We start from the raw sequence: 15,271 nt of genomic DNA, 5'->3' as shown, positions 1-15,271 counted from the left end.
CAATATATATCAATAACCTTGAATGTAAACAGATTAAACTTTCCACATAAAGTATAGACTGGCCGAATGGATTTTTAAAAATAACCCAAATATATGCTGCCTACAAGAAACTCATGTCACTTGTAGAGACACATATAAACTGAAAGTAAAGGGATGGGAAAAGATATTCCATGCAAACAGAAACCAAAAGCAAGCAAGAGTAGCTATACTTATAACAGACAAAACAGACTTCAAGTAAAATGACGAAGAAGGTCATTATATAATGAAAAAAGGATGAATTTAGTAAGAAGACATAACCATAGTAAACATATGTACACCCAACACCCAGGCCCCCAGATATATAAAGCAAATATTATTAGATCTAAAGGAAGAGATAGACTGCAATACAATAATATTTGGGGACAGTAACAACCCATTCTTAGCATTAGACAAATCATCTAGACAGAAAATCAGCAAAGAAGCACTGGATTTAAACTGCACATTAAACCAAATAGGACTAACAGACATTTACAGAGCACTTCATTCAGCAGCTATAGAATACACATTCTTCAGCACATGAAACATTTTCCAGGACAGACCAAATGTTAGACCATAAAACAAGTCTCAACAAATTTTAAAAAATTGAAAGTATATCAAGTATCTTCTCAGACCTCAGCAGAACAAAACTAGAAATCAAAACAAGAGGAACTTTGAAAACTGTACAAATACATGGAAATTAAACAACATGCTTTGAATGACCACTGGGCCAAAGAAGAAATTAAAGAGGAAATTTAAAAAGTTCTTGAAACAAATAGAAATACAATATACTAAAACCTATGGGATATAGCAAAAGTAGTGCTAAGAGAGAAGTTTATAATAATAAATGTCCACATCAAAAAAGTAGAAAGATTTCAAATAAACAATCTAATGATGCACTTCAAGGAGCTAGAAATGCAAGAAAAAACCAAACCCAAAAGTGGTGGAATGAAAGAAATAATAAAGATCAGAATAGAACTAAATGAAATAGAGATTAAAAAGGAAAAAAAATGCAAAGAATTAACAAAACAAAAAGTTGTGTTTTTTTTAAAATATAAACAAAATCAATAAACCACTAACCAGACTATCCAAGAAAAAAAAGGAGAATACCTAAGTAAAAGGAGAATATCTAAGTTACTTAGGAGAATACCTAAGTAAAATCAGACATGAAAAAGGATGCATTACATTTGATACCACAGAAATGCAAAGGACAATCAAAAACTATTAAGAACAACTATACACTAACAAACTATAAAACCTAGAAGAAATGGATAAATTCCTGGACACATACATCCTGCCAAAACTGAATCATGAAGAAACAGAAAATCTGAACAGACCAGACCGATAACAAGTCATGAGATTGAATCAGTAATAAAGACTCTTACAGCAAAGTCCAGGACAAGATGGTTTCATTTCCAAATTCTACCAAACTTCTAAAAAAGAATTTATACCATTTCTCCTCAAACTATTCCAAAAAATTAAAGAACAGGGAATTCTCCCTAATTCATTCTATGAGGTCAGCATTACCTTGATACCAAAACCAGACAGAGATGTAGCAAAAAATAAAACTAGATGCCAACATCCCTGATGAATATAGATGCAAGAATCCTCAACTATGTATTAGTAAACCAAATCCAACAGCACATCAAAAAGGTAATACAACCTAAGTGGACATATAGAAGTAACATTTATCGGGTGTCAGGAGGGTGGGAGGGGGGAGGAGGGACGGGCATATACAACCACAACGAGTAAGATGTGCAACATTTGGGGGATGGACATGCTTGAAGCTCTTACTGGAGGAGGGAGGGGGGCATGGACAATATAAGTAACCTTAACACTTGTACCCCCATAATGCGCTAAAATAAAAATAAATAAATAACAACAACAACAAAAAAGGTAATACATGATGATCAAGTGGGATGTATTCCAGGAATGCAAGGATGGTTCAATATAAGCTAAGCAAGAAATGTGACACATCACATCAACAGAATGAAGGATAAAAACCATATGATCACCTCAATAGACACAGAAAAAGCATTTAATAAAATTCAACATCCTTTTGTATAAAAACTCTCAACAAACTAGGCATAGAAGGAACATGCTTCATTATAAAAGCCATATATGATGAACATACAGCTAATATCATACTGATGAGGAAAAGCTGAAAGCCTTTTCTCTAAGAACTGGAACAAGAAAAGGATGCCCACTTTCACCACTCCTAATCAATATAATACTATAAGTTCTAGCCTGAGCAATCAGGCAAGAGAAAGAAATAAAAGGCATTAAAATTGGAAAAGAAGAAATTAAATCATTCTTCTCTGCAGACCACATGATTATGACTTCAGATCTAGAAAGCCTAAAGGCACCACCAAAAAACTCTTAGATCTGATAAATAAATTCCGTAAAGTTTCAGGACACAAAATCAAAATGAAAATAGATCAGTAAATCAGAGGGATACCTGCACTCCCATGTTTATGGCAACAGTATCCACAACAGCCAAGATATGGAATCTACCTAAGTGTCCATCAATAGAAACACACACACACACACACACACACACACAGTGGAATATTATTCAGTCTTAAGAAAGAATGAAATCCTGTCATTTGCAGCAACATGGATGAAACTGGGATCAGTATGTTAAGTGAAATAAGTCAAGCACATGAAGACAAATATTGCATGTTTTCACTTAAATGTGGGGGCTAAAAAAGTTGATCCCATAGAGGTAGAGAGTAAAAAGTACAAGAGGCTGGGAAGGGAGTGGGGGTGTGTAGGGTTGAAGAGAGATTGGTTAATGGGTACAAACACACAGTCAGATAGAAGAAATAAGTTCTATTAATAATGTTCAATAGCGGAATAGGGTGACTATAGTTAACAACAATGTACTGTGCATTTCAAAAGAGCTAGAAGGGAGGACTTGAAATGTTCCCAATACATAGAAATAATTAACACTTGAGGGATGGATATGCCAAATACGTGATCATTACACATTCTGTGTATATAAAAACAAATCACATGTATGCCATAAATATGTACAATTTTTTTTTCTTTTTAAATCCTTTTTTTTTTTAGACAGGGTCTTGCTCTGTCACCCAGGCTGGGGTGCAGTGGCAGGATCATAGCTCACTGAAGTCTCTAATTCCTGGGCTCAATCCTCCTGCTTCAGCCTCCCAAGTAGCTGGGACTACAGGCACACACCACCACACCCAGCTAAGTTTTCTTAGTTTTTATAGAGATGGGGTCTTGCAATAGCCCAAGCTTATCTCAAACTCCTGACCTCAAGTGATCCTCCCACTTTGGCCTCCCAAAGTGCTGGGATTACAGGCATTAGCCACTGTGCCCAGTCAATATGTACAAATATTATATACCAATTTAAAAAAGAAAAAAAATTGCAGAGAATGAGATGTGTACTTTAGGAGCCAGTTGGGGAGGGGCAAGGGCATGGAGAGTGTGAAAGGCTGAGGATGGCTCCCAAAGGCACTTCTAATCCCTGGAATCTGTAAACGTTACCTTCTTTGGAAAAAGGGTCTTTGCAGATGAAATTGAATTAAGGGTCTTGAGATGGGGCAGTTATTCTGGATTATGTGGGTGGGACCCCCTGCAATCACATGTGCCCTAATAGGAAGGAGACAGAGAATTGACAGAAGAGAAGATGTGATCAAAGGCAGGGATTGGAGTGTGTGGCCACAGCCAAGGAATGTCCATAGCCGTCAGAGGCTTCTGGAAGAAATAAGGAATGGATTATTTCCCTTTAGAGCCTCTGGAGGGAGCATGGCCTTGGTGAGAACTTGATTTTGGACTTCTAGCCTCCAAAACTTTAAGTGAATAAATTTTTATTGTTTCAATCTCCAAAGTTTTTGGGGGGCCAAAGAAAGGAACACAAGGAGGATATACTCACTTCGAGCTCTTTTTCCTCTGCTGTTTCCAGGAATAGATCTGGGCGGAAGGGTTTTATTCCGTTGGAATTTTCAACTCTGAAAATCTTCTCTGATCGGATGAGGAAAATGCAAATTACAAGGGTGAATACAGCATGAAGAAATTTCAGCAGACTCTGAATTTGTTCACTGCACTCCCTTCACCCTCCGCCAAGGCTCTTCAGCCCAGTGAGAGTGTTGTCAAGTCGAGGTCAGCACTCAGTAGATAGATGCTGAATGAATGAGGCACAGGGCGGAGGGGTTTTATCCCACCATAACCAGGAGATGACCTTAAGGTTAGGCTACTCACCCTTTAACTCAATGCAGACACCCCTTCCTTTAGTAGGCTCCCTCTGTCTATGCTTTGGCTCCAACCTCTCTACGTCCCTTAGTCTCCCTACCCTCTCCCAATCAGTTAAGCACTGGCACATACTGTGTTTCTTCAAAAAGATGACCTACTCATAAAATAAGCCCTAGCAGGATTTTTAAGCATTTGTGCAATATAAGCCCTACCCCAAAAATAAGACCTAGTGATGGGCGTGGCTACACAGTGTATCTGCACAACCCATGCATTTCGTTTCGGAGCTAAAGAAAACAGGCAGCCTTTCTCATCTGCCCAGTGAGAGCTCTACCGCTTGACATGAGAGATTGGGGCCCATGGTTCCAAAGGAAATAGAGTCGCAAGAAATTCAGGATGGATTTTGGGGTTTGGAGAGTTATGATGATGTTCCAGAAGAAGACGACTTAACTATATTTGAATAAATGTAGATTGTTGTACTGTACTTAAAAAAAATAACACATTCACTGAAAATAAGTCCTTGGGTGTCTTCTTGAGGAAAAATAAACATAAGACCCTGTCTTATTTTCAGGGAAACATGGTAAGAAATGCTCAGTAAGTCAGGATTGGATGGATGAAATGAAGGATTTTTCCCTGCAAGGACATGTGACAAAAACCTATAGATCTTCTCTTAGTAAGAACTAAACTATGTATGTTTTTCTGCTAGAGTGCTCTAGTTTAAGTGTTAAGCAGACACATTCCCTTATTGGAATCAGTAAGAAAGGGGGAAATTGTAGGGAAGATTCTTAATAATAATACTAGCAATAGCAACACCTGGCAGCATGCATCATCTTGTGCTTTTCAGAGCTCTCTAACCCTCAATCCTTCCAATTCCTCCGTCAAAGGAGTAGTGCAGATGAGAAGTCATTACTCGTGCAGAAGATGGGATTGAGACGTGGGCACAAACAAGTCAGGGTCTCGGGGAGCCTGGGGTGCAGGTTGGCCAGCTCCCGGCGGGGGCAGATGAAGGGGTTCAGACTTACCATTCTTGTCCCGGCAGCTCAGCGTGTAGAAGGTTTCTTTCCGCAGGATGATCTCCTGAGCGATAATCCCGTAGCTGTACACGTCTCCCTTCTGAGAGACGCTGGCCTGGCGGAGGTGCTCCGGAGCTGTCCACAGGTCTGTGCGTTCAGACATGGGGATCGCAAAGTTGAGGGGAGCGAGTGGCCCGCAGGTCTCTAACCTGCTTTTGTTTAAGTCCCTACACCAGCTACCCTGGATATGGGTGTTCTTGAATTGATAGGGTTCTAAACTTTTGAGGAGTTTGTGCTAATTCTAGTGATCAATCGTAGAACACACACTTAAATTTTAAGGGGACTATGAAATTCCAGGATTTGGGTGATGCCACCTGGCAATACGCTATCCAAAACTGCTAGAATCCTAGTCCTGAAACCTCCAGGCCCACCTGGAACAGGGCTTGGTGTATAGTAAGTGCTAAGTAAATATATATTTAATAAATGCAGTAGAATATGAGAGGCTGAGGAATTTAATAGCTTATTGGACATACGGAATGAACCTATGAACGGCTTTATAAATAAATATATATTGTATACATATGAAAATACACTTTAGATATATATTTTCCTTAAATTATTATAATTAATTATTTTATATATAATATATATTTACTAAAAGAAGATAAAGACAGCACATTTAAACAAAGAGACTATCACTGATATTTTCCAAGCATGATATACTGGTAGCCTCCAAGCCAGCTAGTGCACACTGAGGTGTTTTCCCAGAATTCTTCTAGAAAAAAATTGCATGTAATTTACTTGCATTTTACTCTTGTCTCTGCTGCTCCCTAATGCTTTGCATCTAGTCGACTTTAACCCAAGTGCAATGCTCCTGTGTCCTGTGTTTAGCTTCTATAGACACTTGGGTTTTGGACCTCTATCACATATCTTATTTAGCAATAACAGGGGAATACAATTAATTTTCCTTTGGAAATTTTTCAGGATCACCTAGCTACTTGTAAACTTTTTGAGATTTCCATCTTCAGCAGCTTCAGTGAAAAATGTATCAATTCAAGTCATTACGTACAATGATATGTTTATGATGAAGCATGTTTTCCTCATCTGGTTCTCCATCCAAACATAACTTGCCTTTTCGAATTCATGTCTTATGAATTTTTGTGACTTGTGATTCAAGTACAATTGATCCAATATCATATTGTGATATATTATGATTGAGTCCAATATCATATTATGCTTGACATGATTGTAGAAGTAAGGGCAGAATTGTGATTTTCCTTTTATTAAGGAAAAACTAAAGGATTGCAAAAATAGAATTAGAAATAGAATATCGTTTTTGGATCTAGGTGGTATTTTCAGGCCACAGGAGTGCTAAGTATCTGAGGCTGTTTATTATGAGTTGTAATAAAGAATAGGATAAACATTCAACAGGAAATGTCCTTTATGTTTTACAATCACTTTTCTTTATGTTACCTCTTTTTTGACCCTCATCACAATCTTGAAGGAGATAAGTGGGAATATATTTTACTGATAAGAATTGTTTCCTTATCGTTTCTTATTATTATAGTAATAAATGACTAATGGGTAGAATGGGAAATGGGTCTTCTGCTTTGTATTCTATTTTCTTGGGCAAATCTTTTAGCCTCTCAATTCTGTCTTCTATTAATGTAAAGTGTTAGACCAGATAACGTCTAAGTGAGATCTCTTCCTGCTCTTCTAATTTTTTTTTTTACTCAGTTCTGCTTCCACAAACCAGTAAGTTTTTCACAATTTCTCAGTGATATCAAGGGACACACAGATGAAGGAAATCCACAGGGGACATTTGTTTAATCAAGAAGCACATGTTCGCTGACAAGCATGAGTGCTGTTGCCTCTTGTGGCTCCAAGTATTTGTTTTCTGATTAATATCACCCTTTCCTGAGCAGTCTACATGGGTTTGAGAGAAAATTTTTTAAAAACCTAAACAACTAAATGGGAAATGAGTAAACATGTCATTTGTTACAGACCTTTCTTGGGAGGTAAAATGGAATTGCATCCAAAATCTGTGATCTTCACTACCATTCTGCTGTCTACCACGCAGTTGGTGGACTTCAGACGACCATGGACTTCAGTCTTACTGGAGTGCAGATATGACATCCCCTGTTATTTTTTCAGATAACAGGAAAACAAAGAAATGCGACATGCTTGATTATTTTAAAGAAAGAAGTGACGTTTTGAAATCATTTTGGCATAGACATAGTCACATCATCAGATTTTAAATTTAATGCCATTGATTCTACTTTTAAAAATATTGTTAAAGCCCTAATATATGCTTACACACTGTATCTAGTTTTGAAGTCTATGTAAGTGGCAGAGTAAAAAAGGTAATTGTCTGAAAACTTTGGATTAGTGGTTGTATATAATATAATATGAGGTGAAGGGTTGATTTGGAAAAATAAATCTGCGTACTGCTTATTTGGTCTTTGACGCTGGGTATGTCTGGTCCGCTATTACTTCAGTTTGAAAATATGATAATAAAACCTTGCTGTTCTGAAAGGAGGGGCTAGGCTATATTTATTCAAAAAATGGAATTGGTTTCAGCCTATTTTGAAATAGAATGTTTCTTTCCTTTTGTTTGTAAAGAGGAAGCCCATTGTTGGCGGGTGTGCTGCCCCCTGGTGGTTAGAGGCGTCTCAGCAGAACCTGGTTTTCAGCCCGGATCGCCTGTGTGTAGCAAATGGACTACTGTAACATTTTTTTGAACTGACTCTAAGCCTCTGTGGCTTTCAGGTGATTTATAACTGTATCAAACAGCTCACTCTCAGGACCAACTTTTCTTCATTCTTGAATGAGGCCCCAGTTACTGGTGTCCTTTTCTGTTTTCACTTGTGGGAATATACATGTCCAAATTTATCATTTGTGTAAAATGGCTAACATTTTCTCTTATAAAGTAGAGAATTCAGTTGTCACACCTAAAGTTTTATGTTTCTGATTTCCGGAAAATCTGTGGAAATGCATTCCCTACACCCAAGATACAAAGAATATAATAATAATAAAAGAAAACACCCAACAATACATATGAAACCAGGCTTTGCAGTAAGCACATGCATTATTTCATAAAGTTCTCACAACAGCTCTGTGACATGGCTCCTATTATTATTATCATTTCACAGATGAAGAAACCAATGCACAGAGGTTGAATAACATGCTTGATCTGTATTCCTATATTTAATATTCACAATTTTTTTTCATGTTTGTTGGTCTCTTACCTTAGCAATGTCATACAAGACAGAAATCTTAAATTCCCAATCCATGAAAGTACCATCAGGGTAGGAAATTGTGTCATTTAAAACTTCCTGAATGGGGAGGGGCAGAGAAAAAAGATGCATTGTTGAAAGGAAGGAAGGATATTGTGGAGAGATGATTATGAGCCAGAGAATGACCTTCTAATCATGAAACCTTAGGATCAGGAACAAATTGGAACGCCATCGTCCTGGTCTTCATGAACACCTATTCTTTTCTTCTCTGTGTAAGAAGTGTTGAGTGGTTTTACCACAAGGAGGTGAGCAGGAGGTACGCATAGCATCCTGAATCCCAGTTCTTTCATCAGATGGGATAAAGGAACGAGCAGCCCCCACTTGGAGAGTGGGCAAGCCTGCTTGACAAATGGCTGCACTTTGTGTTCTGTCTCATCCAAATTGGACTATTGCTTTTGTTTTTTGAGACTAGGTCTTGCTCTGTCTCCTGGGCTAGAGTGTGGTGGTGTCATCATAGCTCACTGCAACCTCAAACTTCTTGGCTCAATCAATCCTCCTGCCTTCGTCTCCCAAGTAGCTGGGACTACATGTACCATAATGCCCTGCTAATTTTTTGTAGAGATGGGGTCTTGCTATGTTACTCAGGCTGGTCTCGAACTCCTGGCCTCAAATGATCTTCCTGCCTTAGGCTCCCAAAGTTGCTAGGATTTCAGGCGTGAGCTACTGTACCTGGCTTAGACTATTGTTTTTTAACTAGGAATTGGTATTATTGGTATTAGAAAATTTCTTCATTGGGCTTATGTTTTTACTCACATTATCAGTTGAATCCAGAAACATAATCACTCTTATTTTTATTTATTTATTTTTTTTACATTTACTAAGTCCTTTGTCAATGAGAGAGAGATTTTACATTTTTTGTGTGAATTGTATGACCTGGAATTTTGAAATCACTATTTTAACATGATGATGATTCCATCAGGATACAGGGTTTTAATTAATCTAATAAATAACTGTTTTTCCTCTAAACAAGGCTCTTACTGATAACCTAACTATAGTTTCTTATTTTAGGAAAAAGCTCACTTTGACCTTAAGTTTTAACTCAGGCACTGTATGAAGAATTTCCAAGCAAGGGTCTAAAGTCATTAATCAGGCCGGGCATGGTGGCGCATGCCTGTAGTCCCAGCTACTCAGGAGGCTGAGGCAGCAGGATTGCTTGAGCCCAGGAGTTTGAGGTTGCTGTGAGCTAGGCTGACACCAGGGCACTCTAGCCCGGACAACAGAGTGAGACTCTGTCTCAAAAAAAAAAAAAAAAAAAAAAAAAAAAAGTCATTAATCATTTCAGATAAAACTGGCCAGGCTGTGATAACTAGATCAAGTTAAGGGAGGGTAGTTGTGAACAGACAGACTCTAAATCTCTCCCTTCCTACCCTTTTTCTCCCTTTGTCTCCCTATCTCTTACCCTGTTCTCATCTGCCAAATTGTAAAAGTTGATTATAAAAGGAATACATTTATTATGGGGAAAATGTGAAAAAAAATTACAAAATGTAAAAAAGAAGAAAATAAAACCACCACTAATTGTACTATCTAATCTAGTCTCATTTTGGTATTTTCCTCTAGTCTTCTTTGATGTATCTATATAGAATATATGTAATATATTTCACAAAATTGGGACCACAACTCATAGTCAAGTTTATATGCAATTTCTGAGCAATTTTAATAGGTGGCTTACTTCGGGTTTTTTTGGGAAAAGTTATTGAATGTAACCTCTAGAGCAGGCACAGTGTTTGGCGCTGAGATTACAGTGGGACCTCTGATGGAGTTCACAGTCTGGTGGAGAAAACTGACATTCATAAAATAATGAGACCAATAAATATATAATTATAACTGTGAGAAGTACTATGAAAAGAGCCTAAAATCTGGGGATTTGTTATTTCATTTGTTAGATCAAATGAAGTAAGAAAGCAAAAGTTTTGGGAAGAGAGAATTGCATGGGAAAAGAGCCTCTTGTGGAAGGGAGAATGAAAAGTTTGGGCCGGGCGCAGTGGCTCATGCCTGTAATCCCAGCACTTTGGGAGGCTGAGGTGCGAGGATCTTTTGAGGCCGAGAGTTGAAACCAGTCTGGGCAACATAGAGAGGCCCCATCTTTACTAAAAAAAAAAAAAATTAACCATTGGTGGTGCACACCTGTAGTTGCAGCTACTTGAAAGGCTGAGGATCGCTTGAGGCCAGTTCACAGCTGCAGTGAGCTATCATCACACCCCTGCACTCCAGCCTGGGTGCCTTTAAAAAATTTTTTTAAATTAAAAAAAAAAAAACCAGAAAGGTTTGAAGGTCCTATTATCTCAGTACTATTTATTAAATTATCGTCTTTAATCACATTTGTTATACACTTAATGATATTCTTGGCCCATATATTTTTCTTCCATAAATCATCTGATTATTCATGAGCCATCACTACACTGTTTTAATTATAATAACTTTCTGGCAAGTAATCTCTCATCCTTTTTCAAAAACATTTTGGTTATTATTGCTCCTTTATTTTTCTTCCTGATGATCTTTGTTAATTAATAAAAAGGGGGGTGTCTTTGTCTTTGATTGGAAGTCCATCGTTTTCAGAGGAATTTATATCTTTTCAATATGAACTACAGTTACTGGTGTGCTGGTAAACTGGTTTGCAACAGCCCTGATTTACAGTATGATTGCTGACTACCATGATGAAATAGTCCCGCCCTGCATGGTTTGAAGCTACCAAGAGTTTAACACTGCCCAACTCGAAAATTCCTGAATGTTTAGCAATCAGCTGTGAATCAGTCCTAGCCAGCTCCAGCACGCCTCTGATTCCTATCTAGGAACGTAACTCTAAGTTCTGCTTAGTTAAGATTCGATATCTTAGAAAATTTTCAGTGTTCTTAGCTGATTCTTTGCATTTCACGTTGTTTCGAAATAAATATTTTTTGTTATTAAGAAAGTGATTTTTTGAGTTATGTTTTCTAACTGACTTTCTGGTATATATGATATATGTATTATATATGTAAATTATTTTCTATATACTTATTTTATATATAATCATACAAAACTTCTAGAATTGTTTTATTTCACTCTTTTGCATTTTCTATGCAAATAAAAAAATCATCTGCAAATTGAAGAAAGATCTATTCTTTTGTGAAAGTTGTCCAAATCCAACTGGAGAGTCAGCTAATGTTAAAGCACTGAAAAATGGGGCCAGGTCATTAAAAGAGGGTTCTTATGCTAGTATGCCTGATAAAAACTATCACAAAAGACTCAACAAAAACCTCAACCTTGCAGAAAGGCCACTGCAACCTTGCACAAAAAATACTTTTGCAAGGATATCTGCCTACCATTTGCCTGTCCAACCTCAGACTGACATCACCCTTATTATTAATCTTCATAACAAAACAATTACATGATTGTTATAATTGTTATTGTTAAATAATCTCATTTTTTCCTTTAAGAACTTTTGTCTTCCTTTAACTCCTGAATATACACATAATTTACTGTAGCATGTTTATTCCCTTTACAATGCTCTATTTCCAGATAAATATCTTTTCTTTTAGAGAGCCTCTCTCTGTAACTTAGGTTGACACTTTCTGATAATTGGGTATCTTACTTCTGTTTTATGCATTAGTGTTTTGGCTAGAATTTTCAGAATGTTAACCAGTAGTAGTACAGGGATGGAGACAGGGAGACTTTGCATTAAGGATGAGGTTAGTTTTTATTTTAATGATAGATAATCTTTGCCATGTTGAAGAAGTATTGTTTAGGTCTTTACTAAGAGTTGTTATGATGGGGGACTCCTAAAACGATTTCTGCAATGAGGTCTGATAATTCTCTTATATATCACGATTTAATCACTTTTTCCTTCTTGGGAACAGGTTATGAATATTAAACTTACTATCCTCTTCTTCTCTAAGCTATGGTTTCACAGCCTCATTTCTTACCCCAATTACCAGAGACTCTTCCCTGTCATATCTTTTGTTTGTTTGTGTTTTTTAATTTGTTTTTTTATTTTTGCATTTATTTCTTTTATTCTTTTCCTAACAAGAAAGTTGCATTCTAAGTCTTCCCTGTCATATCTTTTTTTTTTTTGAGACAGAGTCTCACTTCTGTTGCCTGGACTAGAGTGAGTGCCATGGCATCAGCCTAGCTCACAGCAACCTCAAACTCCTGGGCTCAAGTGATCCTCCTGCCTCAGCCTCCCAGGTAGCTGGGACTACAGGCATGTGCCACCATGCCCGGCTAATTTTTTCTACATATTTTGTTAGTTTTCCTGCTAATTTCTTTCTATTTTTAGTAGAGATGGGGTCTCACTCTTGCTCAGGCTGTTCTCAAACTCCTGACGTTGACCGATCCTCCACCTCGGCCTCCCAGAGTGCTAGGATTACAGGCGTGAGCCACCCCCCACCTGGCATGTGTCATATCTTAAATAGCATCTTCAGCCCACTACCTTCTCTCCATAGCACCTGGCATAGCTTATATTTTATTTGTTTATTGTCTCTTCTCCTTTTGAAAATGTAAACTCTGTGATGATTTTTGTTCATTAGTATATCTTCAACATTTTAGTACAGTGTCTGGCATGTAATAGGTGCTTAATAAATATTTGTTGCATGAGTCAATCAACTGTTCTAAACAAGATTAGCCAAGGTTGTATATGTAAAAGATGGGAAGCATATTGTGTTTAATCTGCCCGGGGAGAGACTTTCTCAAATGTTTCTCTGCAAAAATAGGTTCTGATAGGATTTGTCATGGATTGAAGCCTAAAGGGATCACACCAGGGAGAGACTGGAAGTTTGCCTTGGGAACGACAGCCTTTGCCTTTAGATTGATCATAAAAGCAGTGGTTTCCTGTGGAATTTTCCATTGGTATCTGCTCCAAGCATAAGTAGCAATGCCAGAAGGGGGCTCATCACCACTAAATACTTAAAAAGTTTCCTACCTCAGGGTAGAGAGTCAAAACAGTCAAAAACAGTATGGGTATGAATCTAATTGTTGAGTGAATGCTGTGTTTTAGAGAATAAAAAGCCACACGAAACTCTTTGACTAGCTTCTGTTAATTGACGTTCTAAAATTTCTGTCTTATTTAAATTAAATGAATCAGAGTATATCCCTCATGTGGAAAATATTTCTAATTTTGAAATACTTGAACTAATTATTATTAGAAATATATGTTCATTTTATTAGTATCAATTAAAATAATCACTTTCATCATCAATTAAAATGATCATATGATGTTTTTCCTATGACCTTTTGATATGGTACATTTTAATAATATTTTTCCATTCATAGTATTAACCATACCCAATTGTTTTTGTTGTGCTTTCGTATACAACTGGCTTAGCATTTCTGGTATTTTATTTATATTTTTGCATCTATATTCATAAGTGTAGTTAGCCTTTAATCAGATTTTAGTATCAATCTTATGCTAACCTTGTTAAATGAATTTGGAGTATGTTCATGTTTTTGTTTAACTATAGAATAGTATTTATATAGACAGTGAGAATTACTCACTGAAGTTTAGAAGAATTAAGCTGAATCTGGTATTCTCTATATGGAAATTATAATTTCTTCTATTGTTGTGATATGTGATATTGTTGTGATATGTGATATCAATATCAATGTGATATTGATATCACATATCAATAATCATATATGATTATTGATGTGATATGTGATAGTATAAGAAATATATTTGGTCTTCATCTCTGGTTCCTGGCACAGAGCTCCTAAAACCCTTGTAAATTTCATGAGTGATAAGGATGAGAAAAGCTCTTTTGTTATTCATAATAAGCCCTTTTCAAACATACCTGAGTTACGCTAATGAGATAGCTGTTGTTACCCTTCTATATAGCTTCAGAATGGGGGCTGGTTGCTAGAGGAACCAATTGTATGATTAGAGAAGTGGAACTTTTGGTCGCACCCCTTCTTCTCCACATCAAGGGAGAGGAAAAGGGCTGGAGATTGAATCAAACACCAAAGTCAATGATTTAATCAATCATGCCTACATGATTTAGAACCTCCATGAAACATACTAAACAAAGGGGTTCAAAGAGTTTCCGGGTTGGTGAACATATCCTTGGGCCAGGAGGGTGGCACACCCGAACTCTACGGGGACAGAAGCTCCTACCTGTGGGACTCTTTGGACCTCACCCTATGTTATCTCTTGATTTGGCCATTCGTGTCCTATATAGCTGTGGTCCCCAACCCCCCAGGGCTGGGGACCATACTGGTCCATAGCCTGTTAGGGACCTGGTGCAGAGCTCTGCTACCCCCTACCCCCATCCATGGAAAAATTATCTTCATGAAAGTTAGGAAGGGGATGAGCAGCAGGCAAACAAGCTTCATCTGTATTTACAGCTGCTCCCCATCACTCCCATCACCGCCTGAGCTCCACCCCCAACCTCACCTCCGTGGAAAAATTGTCTTGCATGAAACTGGTACCTAGTGCCAAAAAAATTGGTGACCATTGCTTTATAGTATCTTTTGTAATAAACTGGTAATAGGAAGTGAACTGTTTTCCCTGAGTTCTGTGAGTCATTCTAGCAGATTATCAAACCCAAGGACAGGGTGACGGGAACTCACCATTTATAGCTGGTTGGTCAGAAGTATGGAATTAGTATTGCAATTAGTTCTGAGGTGGGGGCAGTCTTGTGGGATTGAGCCCTTAACCTGTGTAGTCTATTGCTGACTCTGACCAGTTAGTGTCAGAATTGAATTGAATACCCAGTTGGTATCCAGAGAGTTGGAGAATTGGTTGTTGGTATAGAAAAAAAAAACTCA

At 37.5% G+C, this 15,271-nt stretch overlaps 1 protein-coding gene across 1 annotated transcript in view; it reads right to left on the bottom strand.

The window, feature by feature from the left end:
• The window catches only part of GUCY2C (guanylate cyclase 2C), a 76,441-nt gene that overhangs the window by 21,087 nt on the left and 40,083 nt on the right, over nt 1-15,271 (bottom strand). Inside the window, exons 16-19 of the mRNA XM_012753729.3 lie at nt 8,489-8,575; nt 7,247-7,379; nt 5,250-5,387; nt 3,914-4,002 (exon numbers count right to left, since the gene is read on the bottom strand). Coding sequence (XP_012609183.2) covers nt 3,914-4,002; nt 5,250-5,387; nt 7,247-7,379; nt 8,489-8,575 — 447 coding nt within the window. The remainder of the gene's footprint in view (nt 1-3,913; nt 4,003-5,249; nt 5,388-7,246; nt 7,380-8,488; nt 8,576-15,271) is intronic.

Source organism: Microcebus murinus, chromosome 10 (assembly GCF_040939455.1).
Source record: "Microcebus murinus isolate Inina chromosome 10, M.murinus_Inina_mat1.0, whole genome shotgun sequence".
Classification (NCBI taxonomy): domain Eukaryota; kingdom Metazoa; phylum Chordata; class Mammalia; order Primates; family Cheirogaleidae; genus Microcebus; species Microcebus murinus.
This window is presented reverse-complemented; position numbering and strand designations above follow the sequence as displayed.